Raw genomic sequence first — 14,693 nt, forward strand, 5'->3', positions numbered from 1 at the left:
ATTGGTTATCTTCCCATTCTGATACAATTTTTCCACTTCTGAACCCTTTCCAATGAAATTAATTGCACTTCCATGAGGGTTTTCATGTCAAAGGTTAGCTCTTATGTTTATAAAATGTCACTGAACGTTCAATATTTTTGTCAATTCTCTAAAGTTACCATAAGAAGGAAATATTTGTTTAAAATTCTTTATTTTAGCTTCTTTTGAAAGTCTGTTTCTTCGTTATTCTAAGAGTCAAAAATGGGGTACTCAATTTGCTGGAATAGATTGACAATGCCACAAGAAAATTATATTTAAACCAATACAACTAAACAGCATTCACAATATGGTACCATGAGTGAATGTCACACAGATTGAAGTTTATCTAAAACGTTATTCATATAAACAACAAAAAATAGATGGGTAAGTGCAAAGAAAAACACACTAGGTTTGGAAAAATAATAAATGTCTCTTCCTGGATATACTAGTTAAATATTTAAAGTCATGTATAGACTATACACAATTAAAATATTTAATCCTAAAAGCAAAATAAGTAGCTCCTTTAAAACACCAAAATATATATAGTGGTGACTTTTCTAATGAAAAAAAAAATACTTAAAAATATCATAATATTTCATTACTCAGTCACAACACTAATTTTTGGTGAAGGAAAGTTTGTTTGGGACTCACAGTTTCAGAGGTCTCAGTTCATAGACGGAAAACTCCATTGCTCTGTGCCAAAGGTATGGCAGAACATCAAGGTGGGAGAGTGTGGTCAATGAAAGTTTCTCAGAACATGGCCACCAGGAAGCAGAAAGAAACTGTACTCAACAGGTATAAAACATTGACGTACTTCCTCCAGACACATACTACATGCATAGGTAGTCAGTCCCTATCAGAGTGTTAATGCACTGATTACATCAAGGCTCTCAGAACCCAATCATTTCACCTCTAAACTTTCTACAATTGTCTCACACATGAGCCTTTTGGCTCATATCTAAACCATAACACCAACATTCAATACTAAAAATGCATTAATTTGTATTCATTTTTTTAAAAAATTTTCCATGAATATGACATTTGATTTTCCTTGTAAAATACTGTGAAACGTACTGACCTTCATCCTATACCCACCAGACAAGAAAAATATGATAGTTACTACATAGGAGATACCCAGTAAATATAGGTGGATAGAGGCATGATTAAACAATTGAATGATTGCACTGCGTTGAAAAGTGTAAACCAAAATCAAGCATTGTATGGATATCAGATTAACAATGCCAGGATGCCAATAAATGGTGGCAGAGGAGTCATAAAGTGTTGGGTAACTTCCCTGCACAGTAGTAAAAGATTCAGCCATGAAAGCTAGATTAGTCCACTTGCCTAAGAGGGTTCCTGTGTGTCACCCTTTGAAAGGCTTCCTTCACTTCCTTGTTTCTCAAAGTGTAGATAACAGGATTCAGAGCAGGTGTGACCACTGTGTACATGAGGGCAGTTGTCTTGTCTGTGTCTGGAGTGTGTGCACTCTTGGGTTGGAGATAAGTGAACAAGGCAGTGCCATAAAACAGAGAAACAACCAGAATGTGAGAGGAACACGTGGAGAAAGCTTTGTGTCTGCCAGTTGCTGAAGGGATTCTCAAGATGGTTCCAAGAATGCGCAGATAGGAGCACAAAATGAGGAGACAAGGACTCATAATAAAGAGCACAGAAATAGCAAACAACACAATCTCATTGTGGGAGGTATCAACACAAGCCAGCTTCACAACAGGCATGATGTCACAAAAAAAATGCTGAATCTCTCCTGTTCCACAGAAGGGCAGAGTGAAGATCCAGGTGATTTGAGCTGACTCCACCACCACCCCAGTGATCCAAGACACTGCAGCCAATTTCAAACAGACAGGAGGGCTCATCAGGAGAGTGTAATGTAGTGGGTGACAAATAGCCACAAAGCGATCATAAGCCATGGCTGCTAGCAGACAGCATTCTGTCAGTCCCAAGATGGCAAATACATACATCTGGGCTGCACAGCCTCCCACACTTATGGTCTTGGTCTCCACCAGCAGGTGCACCAGCATCTGAGGCACCACGGTGGTGATATAGCACATCTCCAAAATGGAGAGATTCACCAGGAAGAAATACATGGGGGTGTGCAGGAAAGGGGTGACCCAGATCAGGTAGATGATGAGGAGGTTTCCACACATGGTAAATAAGTAGACAATTAGGAACACAACAAAGAGGACAGGTTGTAACTCTGCTAGAGAGGAAAAAGCCACAAATGTGAATTTAGTGCAGAGAGACTGGTTTCCACTCATTGTGGGCTCAGAGCCAGATATCTGTGAAAACAAAGAAGGCAGGTAGTACTTAGGACTCCAATCATGTAACAGTCATCTACCAAACCTCAGCAAAGAGCTCTCTAGAATCAGTGGCCTGAGAACATACACACCTGGATTCCCTTTGGTAAATCTTTCTAACTTACTGCCCTATTAAAAGGGATGCATATTCCCTCCAAATATGAATCGGAAAGTTATGCTATTTTCACAGAAATTTAGAGGAAAAAAATCACCTTTAGTTATATATTCTGATTTTTTTGTGTTTATCTTATCAATATATTAATTATATGTAAAACTTTTGTAATTAAACATGGAGACGTAACGGTAAAAGAGTCCAATAAAACATACATGTGAAAGAAAATATCAAAGTGTTATATTCTCATCTGAATTCTACAAACTTCCTCAAAGCTAAACTTAAAAGCTTGAAAGGGAGTATATTTTCAGTCACTTATTCATACTTTCACGTACCTAGTTTCACTTTCTTGATTTGAATTGAATAAGCCAATGACTAGGTATCTATGGTCAAAAGAAAACCAAAACCACAGAATCTGTTTCTCAAAACCTTAATGTTATTTTACAGGAAATTTTGAGTAGGAGGACATACCTAGAACCCAGGTAATCTTCCCTCTCCTTGTTGGATTTCTAGATCCTCTGTGATTCCAAGTCATAGCATGATAATGACATAGGCAGTATGTTTATTCTTACTAGAGACCTTAGGGATTATATGTACCAATTGGCTTAATTATGTTAGTCTCAAGGGGAATATGTTTAAAACAATTAATGCTCAATGTCAATTTTGTTTTCTCTTTGAAAATATTTCTTTTATTACTGACAGTTATATGTTTCTTTTTTTTTTTTTTTTTTGGTTTTTGTTGCTGTTGTTTGTTAAGCAACTATTTTCCCCCATTTATTCATGTTTTAATTGTTGCCTTATAGATATAAATAATGGTGGGATTTTTGTTACATATGCATACATGCACACATTAGAACAATATAATTTGGTCAAAAAAATCCCCAGTACTTCTCATTTCCTTCCCCTTCTCTCTCTCTCTGGTCAATTTCCTCTAATCTACTCATCCTTCCACCTTTCTTTTCCTTTTTTCTCTCTAGCTTCCACATGAGACAAAATATATGACTCTTGACCTTTGACTTTGGCTTATTTTGCTTAACATAAAGGACTCAGATTCTGTTCATTTTCCTGCAAATGACATCATTTCATTTTTCTTTATGATAAAATGAAACTCCATTGTGTATATAAATACCATGCTTTCTTTATCCACTTATTTATTAATGGACACTCAGGCTGGTGCCTTAGTTTGGCTATTGTTAATGTGCTGCTAAAAAATGGGTATGCATGTTCCACTAGAGTATGATGACTTCAGTTCTTCAGGATAAATATCAAGGAATGGTCTAAGTGGGTCATAGGATGGATCTATATCTACCCTTGGGAGCAGACCTACTTCTGATTGCCATAGTGGCTGTACTAATTTACAATCCTGCCAGCAGTATAAAGTGTTCATTTTTCTCCACATTCTCACCAGTATTTACACTTATTTGTATTCTGTCTTGATAGCTGCCATTCTAACTGGAATTAGATGAAATATCACAGTAGCTTTGATTTTCTTTTCCTTAATTGTTAATGATGTTGTACATGTTTTCATATATTTGTTGACCACTTGTATTTATTCTTTTGAGAATGTTTGTTTAGTTCATCTCTGTCCTTTTAGTAATTGGTTTGTTTGTTTTTTTGGTGTTGTTTTGAGTTCTTTAAATGTTGTAGATATTAATCCTCTGAAAGAAGAATAGTTAGCAAAGATTTTATCCCAATCCATAAGTTCTCTTTTTACCCTCTTCCTCTCTCTTGCCTTTGCTGTAAAGAAGTTTCTTTTCTTTTTCTTTTTTTTTTAATTTGAGGCCATCCCATTTGTTAGTTCTTGGCCTTATTTCCTGAGCTTTAGGGGTCCTATTGAGAAAGTCTTTGCCTGTGGCTCTATGTTGAAATGTTGGCCCTATATTTTCTTCTAGGAGGTGCATAGTTTCTTGTCTAATTCTGAGGTCTGTGATCCATTTTGAGTTGATTTTTTGTGAAGGGTGGGAGGTCTAGTTAATTCTTCTACATATGGCTGACCAGTTTTCCCAACACCATTTGTTTAAAATGGTGTCTTATCTCCAATGTATATTTTTAGCATCTTTCTCAAGTTTCAGATGACTGTATCTATGTGTGTCTTCTGTTCTATATCATTCTATATCTGTTTTATGCCAGTACCACACAGATCTTGTTACTATATTCTGTAGAATAATTTGAAGTTAGGAATTGTGAAGCATTTAGCATTACTTTTTTGGCTTATAATTGCTTTGGCTTTTCTAGGTCTTTTATTTTTCTACATGAATTTTAGAACTTTTTGTCCAGTCTCTGAAGAATGTCACTGGCATTTTGGGAGGATTGTATTAAATCTATATATTGCTTTTGGTAGCATGACCATTCTCACAATATTAATTCTGCCTGTCTGTTTTGCTTTACATATTGGGTTTCCCCCCAGAAAGACCATGTGTGAGAAAATGTAAGAACATTCAGAGGTAAAATGATTATGTTATGAGAGCCTTAATCTAGTCAGTGAATTAAACCTCTGATGGGTATTAACTGGGTGGTAACTAAAGATAAGTGAGGTGTGGCTGGAGGATGTGGGTGTGGTGGAGGGGTGCCTTTGGGGAATATATATATATTTTTTTAATGTGGTGAGTTTCTTTCTGCTTCTTGGTGTGATGTCTTGAGCTGTTTCTTCCACCAAACTCTTCTGCCATAATGTTCTGCCTCACTTCAAGCCTTGAGTAATGAAGTTGGCTGTCTATGGACTGAGGCCTTTGAAACTGTGAGCCCCCAAATAGACTTTTCTTCATTAAAATTGTTTTTCCAGGTCTTTTAGTCACAACAGTAAAAAAGCTGACTAAAATGCTGTTCATGAACATAGGATATGTTCTAGTGTCTTTTTCAATTTCTTTCTTCAGTGTTCTATAATTTTTATTGTAAAGAACTTTCACCTCCTCAGCGAGATTTATTTCTAGGTATTTTATTTTAATTCCAAAGCTATTGAGAATAGAATTGCTTTTTTGATTTATATCTTAATGGATTCACTTATAGAAAAACTATTGGTTTTTGTATATTGATTTTATAAATTGCTACTTTACTTTTGTTTATTACTTTTAACAGTTTTTAGTGGAAGTGTTTGGATCTTCTAGATATAGGATCATATCATTTGCAAACAGTAATAGATTGACTTCTTCTTTTGTGATTTTTATCCCTTTCCTTTCCTTCTCTTGCCTGATTGCTCTGCCGAGAATTTCTAGTACTATATTAAATAGCAGTGGTAAGAGTGGACAGCCTTGTCTTGTTCCAGATTTTAAAGAAAATGCTTTCAGATTTCTCTTATTCATCATGATGCTGACTTTAGTTTTTTTTTAAACTAAAATGACCTAATAAAAATTTAAAAATAATAACTGACAAAGTTTAAATGCATTCATTTATTATAAAAATAAAAAAGAAATTACTATTTTTTGAGTTGGGGATAGTAACAAAGATAATATCTGTAATTTCCCAAAAGTCTATCCAAATTCTCTTTCTTTTCCAAACTGCATATCTATGGGAGACATACTATATATTTCAACCAAAGTGGATTAGCAGGAACATTACAGAAGATTGAATAAAGAAGCAGAATTGAATTTAAGAGATTTGTAAAAACATAAAATAATGCCACACTTATCACAATTTTTTATTCTGAAAAATACAGTTATTTATTTAAAGTGTCTATTATGCTTTACAAATAATGGGTTTATTATCATTATTTTAAAGTGAATTAATATTTGCATGTTTTCAATTCTGCCTTAATTTCTATTATGGTAAATATCAAAGGATATAATCTAATAAACAAAAGCCATTTAGAGTCCTCACCAATTTTTAAGAGGGCAAAGAGATCCTTAAGAACTGTTGTTTTACCACTGTGAGGATAAGTTACCTACTACTTCATGCAATGACATCAAAAGAATCTTACAAACATATTAACACAATGTTAATTCATTTATGTAAATTTAAAATGTGAATTACTGACATACAGGACTAGATACCAGGAAAGCAGCTACTTTGGGTACAAAGAGCACTAGGGATTATTAATGGATTAAGGATGCTCCTGGAGTGCTGTTAATGTTGTGATTTTTTTTAATGTAGGTGGTGGTTATACATTTACTTTGCTAAAAATCTCATACTGTATATTCGTATCTTGAATACTTTTTACTCTGTATATTGTGCTTCAATCAATTTTTTTTAAAAGTGTTTATTGGCAAAGATTGAGAAAAATCATTTAAAAACTGTTCCTCATTCTTAATTATCCCCTTTGCTTTAATCATAACTCATTTTTTTTCCACTCCAGGGTCAATATGGCAAATTCATAGAATAAAGAGAATAAAAGTAAACATGAAAGTAGGGAGGTGCATTTTGAAGTTATTATGTGAGAGCTGCTGTCTTCCTCTTCCACTCAGGAAACCAAAAGATGGAAGTTCCTTATGGTATATATCACTTCCAAAAATATATTTATGAGAAAAAAATGTGCTTTTTGTACTTCTCATGATACTTCAGGCATGAGGCATGTGTTTGGTGGAGCAGTGTTCTCTGGTTGACATGAAAACTCTGCACCAATGAATGTGTCAAACTCAGAATGTAAGGAAGAAGAAAAGGCACCCTGCCCCATGGTCCAGCAGCTCAGAAACACGGCAACAAAAGAAAACATCATGCATAATCAGTGACATTTTACCAAACTTACCTCTTAGAATTGTGATCTTAAATGTCCCCCAAAATCTCAAGTGTTAAAGACTTGGTCACCAGCTAATGGCACTAGAGGGATATAGTGGAAACTTAGGAGGTAGGGCCTGGATGGAGGAACTAGGTCATTAGGAAGCATTCCTTTAAGGGTTACATTGGAACCCTAGCCCCTTCCTTTTTCTCCCTTTGCTTCCCAACTGCCATGAAGGAAGCAGCTTTGCTCTACCACCTACTCCCTGCCATGATGCTCTGCCTTGCTATAGGCCCAAAGCCATGGGGCCAACCAACTATGGGCTGGAACAGCTGAAACTGGGAGCCAAAATAAACTTTTTCTTCTTTTGTTTTTCTCAGGTATTTTGTTCCAGCAATGGAAGGCTGACCAACACACCTCCTCCTAAAGATCTTGGACCTTTAAAGCTTTATTACTTTGATATATTTTATAGCAAAATATTGAGAAAATTAAAAAAAGATATGAGATTTTTCTGCCTAATCCCCACCTGGATCCTATTTTGGGTTTATTTCTTAATGTGGTTCTGAAATCAAAGGAGTATACTATGTTAAGAAAAAATAATATGGGAATATGATGGGATACTCATGAGAGAAAAGTCAAAAGTTCTTTCATGCTGGCTCAGAACTTATTTTGAGCTGAGCAACCGGATAAGAGACAATTATACTCAAAATTTTCTTGTGAGATGAGAATATTCATAATTTTGCTGAAAAGAAATAAAATGGTAATTATCTTGCTTAAGATCATATAACTAGGGAGTGAATATTAGGACATCAATGGATATTATAGGCATTTGTATTTGTACTTTCTCTTGTAATCCTTTAATTATCTTTCCTGCCTGTTGATAGTTAAATCCTGATGTTGAATTTTATTGATTTGCTAAATATCAGCATTATTAAATAAAAGTCCACTCAAGATTATAAAAGAGGGAAAGCATTTATTTAATGTTTAAAAGCACAAATAAATAACTATTATAAACTATTACAGTGTAGGGAGTCAGGGAAGAGGAAGAGAGGCATGATTTGATAGTTTTCTGGATAGTGGAAATGATAGAAATCTATTTTCAACCCAAGTAACTATAATTATTTTAATAATATTAGTTTCTGATTATTTCCTGGAGGCCCAAAAGAATATGTTTTAATATTAGGAAGATGTTGTTATACTTTGGCATTAATTGCCAGAATCTCCAGACTCTTTGTTTATCCAGCTTATCTTATCTAAAAATCCATTATCCTACTTCTTCACACATCTCTAGTGTGTAAAGAAAGCTCTACCCCCATTTATACTATCATTTTTTATAATTTTACCCCAATTTTCTCAAGCATCATAAAAATTTCTCTCCTGGGTTGAGGATCCAGATCAGTGGTACAGTGCTTGTCTAGCATGCACAAGGCCCTGGATTAAATCTCTAACAAAATAAAACTAAAGCAAAAACAATAAAAAATAAAGCCCTTTTTCCTAGTTTTCTATAACTCATAGTGAGCATAAACAAATATCATTTATCCTTAAGCTTATTACTCATTTTATATTATACTCATGCAAGCATCTTGTTACCTAAATATATTGGTAAATTGTAATAATTAGCAATGATTTCTCTTTTATAGTTTTTTATTGGTTCTTTTTAATTATATATGACAGCATAATCTATTTGATATAATTATACAAGCATCTCATTCAAGTTAGAGTCCCATTCTTAGGGATGTACATGGTGGTGGGATTTACTCTGATGTTTTCATATATGTACATGGAAAAACTATGTCAGATTCATTCCAATGTCTTTCCTTTACTTATTATCCCTTCCTTCTCTCAATTCCCCATTGTCTAATCTATTGCAATTCTATTTTTCACCTCACTTCTCACCCCCTTCCCATTTTGGGTTAGCTTCCACTTGTTAGAGAAAATATTTGACCTTTGTTTTTTTGGGACTGGCTTATGTCAATGTCACTTAGGATGATAGTCTCCAGATCCATTAGGGATGCTTTCTTAAGCTTCTTTGATTCCTCAATGTATACCCTACATCCTCCATGGGTCTATAAAAATTGTTTAATATATACTAGTTTTTGAAAATGAAGATATCAGAAAAGATTAACTGATGATGAAGTCATCAAAAAGAGCTCTTCCCTCAAGAGATGAAACTGTTTATACCTAAGGGGTTTAGCTTAATGGGATTTAGCTTAATGAGATTTATAAATTCTCAAGTATATAATCAATTCCATTTGAGTTGGATTGGCTTTTAATGGCTGCTATTATTTTAGGGTCGTTAATATCATCACCTGCAAGTGTCTAAACTCTTGCCTAGTGAGTAAAACTCTCTTCTGCTTTCTCCTAGGTAAAAGCACATTTCAGTTCTGCTGTAACTCAATCTGTGCATCAATTAAGAACCAAAGAGGTAGTTGGAAGTCACTGTCTAAATTTAATGGTAAGTTTCCCCTTTATCCTATTCCCTTTCTGTCTTTCCTTTCTTTAATTATTTTTTGCTTCTTTTGTCTTCTTTCCGATTTCATGTTTCTCCCTCTCTCTGATTCCATAATCAATTTTTCTTCCATTTTATTATTCTCATTTCATTTTCTGATTGTATCTCACAAAAAATACGATGTCCATTAATTCTGTTTATGTCACATTTACTATGGAATAGCAAAAATTTAGCATTGGAATAGAAGATGGTAAAAGTGAGGAGGAGATGGCAGAAGAAATGAAGAGACAAAAACTTGAAGCAAAAACTGATTTACAAGTGGAAAAAAAAATAGAGAAGTCTGAGGGAAAGAATGCTGATTAGTTGAGTAGATATGGCAAAAGAAAATATAAGTGAAGACCTATGGTCACAATTACATTGAATTTCTTATAGTACTTATCCTAAGTTAAAGTTACATGCTGTTTTCAATTAATATGAACATTTATACATCATCTTTTTTAAATAACTTAAAGGAGTTTACTGAGAAAATTATCTATGATTATCATTTTTGAATTTTAAAGATTTTCTTGTTTTTTTTTCTGTACAGGAAATACAATTAACATCAACATTTAGAATTTTGTTTAAGGATTTAAAACATTATTATTCATAATTATTATAATATTGAAAATGGACTATTGGGGCATAGTAATTACACACAGTTGTAGTTTCTTTATGGTATATTAATATGTGAATATAATACAATATGATCACTATTACTCCCCATTATCTATCTTTACCCTCTCTATTCCATTGGTCTCTCTTTTACTTTCGTGACTTCCCTTTTTTTTCCCTCTCTGACTTCCACATATGAGAGAAAATATATGTCACTTGTCTTTCTGAGTATGGCTTATTTCACTTAATATGATGCTGTCCAGATCCATCATTTTTCTGCAAATGGCATGATTTCATTCTTTATGGCTGAGTAAAATTTCATTGTATATATATATGCCACATTTTCTTTATTCATTCACCTGTTGTGGACAACTAGAATTATTTCATAACTTCGTTACTGTGAATTGTACTGCAATAAACATGGGTGTGCATGCATCCCTAATGTTGACTTTTATTATTTTGAATAAATACTGACAAGTTGCATAACTGGATGCTTTAAAAATTTTTAGCTTTTGAGGAATTTCTATACTGATTTCTATAGTAAACATAATAATTTACATTCCCACCAACAGAATTTCTTTTTCCTTTGTTGTTGCATCCTCACCAGCATTTATTATTTGTATTTTTAATTATTGCCATTCTGACTGGGTTAAGATGGACTCTCAATGCAGTTTTTAAACTTGCATTTTCCTGATGGCCAAAGATGTTGAACATTATTTTTATATACTTGTTGGTCATTTGTACTTATTTTGAAATTTTAACCAGATCAGTTAGGCAAGAGAAAGAAAGAAAATGGACACAATAACCAGCATTCTTTCCCTCAGACTTTTCTAATTTTTTTCTACTTGTCAGTCCGTATTTTCTTCTTCTTTTTTTTTTTTTGTCTCTTCATTTCTTTTGCCCATTTATTGCTTGGGTTATTTACTTTTGCAGGTTGAGTTTTTTTGGCTTCTTTATATTCTGAATATTAATTCTCTGTCACAACAGTAGCTGGCAACGATTTTTGTTCCATTTTCTAAGCTACCTCTTCACTCTGTTGTTTCCATTGCTGTGCAGAACTTTTTAGCTTGATACTTTCCCATTTATAGATTCTTAGTATTATTTCCTGAGATATAGAAATCCTATTCAGGAACCATAATTCTGCCTAAATGTTGGAGTGTTGACACTATGCTTTCTTCCAGAAGTTGCAAAATTTCTGATTTTATACCTACATCATTGATTCATTTTAAATTGACTCTGTATTGGGTGAGAAATAAGATATAATCTTATTATTTTATGTATGGTTATTCAGTTTTCCAACATCCTTTGTTAAAGAGGCTGTTTTTTCTCTAACATTTGTTTTGGCATCTTTATCAAGAACTAACTATATGAATTTGTGTGTGCATCATCTGTACTGTGACATTATCTGAATGTTTGTTTTTATCTAGTACCATGCTGCTTTTGTTACTTGTACTTGTTACTTTCGTGACCTCCCTTTTCTTTTACTTGCTTTATACTTGTCTCTGCAGTATAATATGAAATAGGATACTGTGATGTCATTAGCATTGCTCTTTGTTAAGAATTGCTTTGATTACTTTGAGTTATGTGGTCTTCCATGTTACTTTTGTGATTGTTTTCTCTAGTTCTGTGAAAAATGTCATTGATATTTTGATGAGGATTGCACTGAATCTCTAGATTGTTTTTGGTAATATGGCCATTTACCACCCATGAACACAGGAGTTCTTCCAATAGTCTAGTGTCTTCTTCAATTTCTTTCTTCAGTTTTCTATAATTTGTCTTGTAGATTTTTTAATCTCCTTGGTTAGTTTTATTCTTAGGCATTTTTATGCTATTGTGGATATAATTGCTTCCCCATTTTCTCAGCAGATTTATTATTGCTGTATAAGAAATGTATTGATTTTTGTATCCTGCTACTTTACTGAATTTGTTTATCTGATCTAAAAGTCTTTTGGTAGAGCCTTTATTGTATTCCAAGTAAAAGGTCATATCATATACAAATAAAAACAATTTAATTCTTCCTTTGCTATTTGTATCCATTTTATTTCTTTCTCTTGGCTAACTGACCTAGTTAAAACTATATCGAATAAGAGGGATAAGAATGAATATCTTGTCTTGTTCATGATGTTAGAAGAAATGCTTTCAATTTTTCCCCATTAAGTATGCTGTTGATTTTGTGCTTTCACACATAGATTTTATGTTTCTATATCTATATTTATTCAAGGTTTTATTATTAATGTTTATTGAATGTTGTTGAAAGTTTCTTTCTGAATATACTGAGATGATCATGTGCATTTTTACCTTGATTCTATTTATGTGGTGCATTATATTTATTAATTTACAAATGTTGACTCATTATTGCATGAAACCAACTTGATCATGATATATGATCTTTTTAGTGTGTTGTTGAATTTTATTTCCAAGTGTCTATTTCAAGATTTTTGTATCTATATTCAACAATGGCATTGGTCTGTAATATTTTTCCTGGATTACTCACTTTTGTTATCAGGGTGAAACTGGTTTCACAGAATGAGTTTGGAGGCATTTCCTCCCTTTGTATCTCATGGAATAATTTGGGGAGCATTTGTGTTCATTCTTCCTTAAAGGTTTGGTAAAATACAGCTGTGAATTCATCTGGCACTTGGCTTTTCTGTTTGGAGTTTTTCGTTTTGTTTTGTTTTCTGCTTAAATCTCATTGCTTGTTTTTCTGTTTAATATTACTGTCTTTCTGGTTCAGTTTTGACAAATAAATTTCTTGTGTTTAGAAAATTATCGATTTCTTCCAGTTTTTTTTCAGTTTGTTGGAGTATAAGATTTCAAAATCTTCCCTAATGATTCCCTGGACTTCAGTACTGTCTGTTGAAATAGTCCCTTTTTAATTTGTAATGTTATTCATTTGGATTTTCTCTTTCATGTTATTGTTTCTGTCTTGCACTCACAGTCAATTCCTTGAGGTAATTACAATTAAATATCATCATTCAGACTAAGGATAAACAACACAACAATCTAGTCCCACATACTGAGAAAAAATGAAATCTATTTTTACATGCATAAAAAGTCTCACACCAGAAAAATAACTCATAATGTAAAGATCTTTGTAAGATAATGCTTTTATTTGTAGAAAATATTTTCTCAGTCTGTGCAAAGTAAATAGATTTTGCTGGAATTTTTCTTACATAAATCATTTCAAAAAAATTGCCTCATTAGTGTATGAAATCAATAGCAGTTTCAGTATTTGAACATTGTTACCTTCACACACTACCATGCACACCTTTATATTTTTTTTTCTTCAACTTTTTGCCAGAACAGAAGATCAAGAAGCAGCAATGCAAAACCATACAACAGTGACAATATTTATCCTAGCAGGACTGACAGAGGACCCCAAATTGAAGATTGTCCTGTTTATCTTCCTGCTTCTCACCTACCTACTAAGCATCTCAGGCAACCTGATTATCATTACCCTCACTCTGCTGGATTCTCATCTCAAAACCCCTATGTATTTCTTTCTTCGAAATTTTTCCTTCTTAGAAATTTCTTATACAACAGTCTGTATCCCAAAATTGCTTGTTAGCATGGCAACTGGTGACAAAACCATTTCTTATAACTGTTGTGTAGCACAGTTATTTTTTGCCTTTCTCTTGGGTGCATCTGAATTTTATCTACTGGCTGCCATGTCCTATGATCGGTATGTTGCCATCTGTAAGCCTCTGCATTATACAACCATCATGAGCACCAAAACTTGTATCCAACTGGTCCTCAGCTCTTGGATTGCTGGTTTCCTCATCATTTTTCCAGGACTCATAATAGGTCTAAACCTGGATTTCTGTGACTCCAATATCATTGATCATTTCTACTGTGACACTGCTCCTCTACTGCAAATCTCCTTCACAAATACACATTTGTTGGAAATGATGAGCTTCATCCTAGCTTTAGTGACTCTCTTGGTTACTTTCTTTTTAGTGGCTCTATCATACACATCTATTACCCTAACCATTTTGAAATTCCCTTCTGCCAACCAGAGAAAAAAGGCCTTTTCCACATGCTCTTCTCATATGATTGTCATCTCCATCTCATATGGAAGCTGCATCTTCATGTACATTAAACCCTCAGCCAAGCAGCGGATATCCTTAATGAAAGGAGTATCAGTGCTCAATACCTCTGTTGCCCCACTTTTGAATCCTTTCATTTATACTCTAAGAAATCAGCAGGTGAAGCAAGCATGTAAAGACTTGCTACAAAGAATTCTGTCTTTATCTAACAAGTAGAATCACAGTGAGGTTTATAAAGGAAATTCATTATCAATGAAAATTGCAAAGAAAGTAGCTGGATTGGATCCTAGTTTTCTTTTCTGTTGCATTATTCAGTATATTACCATATTTAGCCTTTCACTTCTTCCTGAAGTGTCATGAAATTTACAAAAGCTATTTTCCCCCAATGGTTTTCCTTTCAAAACTATAAACATTCTTTTTTCTCTTCTATTATAAGTATTCTCACATATGACCCCTT

General features: G+C 33.5%; 2 protein-coding genes across 2 annotated transcripts; one reads left to right on the top strand and one right to left on the bottom strand.

The window, feature by feature from the left end:
- Positions 1 to 1,349: 1,349 nt before the first annotated feature.
- LOC139705079 (olfactory receptor 10C1-like) lies at positions 1,350 to 7,048 on the bottom strand. Its single transcript, XM_071609277.1, has 2 exons — positions 6,932 to 7,048; positions 1,350 to 2,312 (listed from the first exon to the last, which is right to left on the bottom strand). The coding sequence occupies exons 1-2, from the start codon at positions 7,046 to 7,048 to the stop codon at positions 1,350 to 1,352; spliced, it is 1,080 nt and encodes a 359-aa protein (XP_071465378.1).
- A 6,456-nt stretch (positions 7,049 to 13,504) lies between these two features.
- LOC114084544 (olfactory receptor 6C74-like) lies at positions 13,505 to 14,452 on the top strand. Its single transcript, XM_027925612.2, has one exon. The coding sequence runs from the start codon at positions 13,514 to 13,516 to the stop codon at positions 14,450 to 14,452; it is 939 nt and encodes a 312-aa protein (XP_027781413.2). The 5' UTR covers positions 13,505 to 13,513.
- Positions 14,453 to 14,693: the final 241 nt, after the last annotated feature.

Source organism: Marmota flaviventris, chromosome 3 (assembly GCF_047511675.1).
Source record: "Marmota flaviventris isolate mMarFla1 chromosome 3, mMarFla1.hap1, whole genome shotgun sequence".
NCBI lineage: Eukaryota > Metazoa > Chordata > Mammalia > Rodentia > Sciuridae > Marmota > Marmota flaviventris.

What these genes read in the sequence shown, in the direction of transcription:
- LOC139705079 (XM_071609277.1), bottom strand. Translation starts at nt 7,048, where the DNA reads ATGGGGCAGGGTGCCTTTTCTTCTTCCTTACATTCTGAGTTTGACACA. An exon ending in ACACATGCCTCATGCCTGAA is followed by an intron (nt 2,313 to 6,931) that starts GTATCATGAGAA and finishes TTGTTTTCACAG; the next exon opens with ATATCTGGCTCTGAGCCCAC.
- LOC114084544 (XM_027925612.2), top strand. Translation starts at nt 13,514, where the DNA reads ATGCAAAACCATACAACAGTGACAATATTTATCCTAGCAGGACTGACA.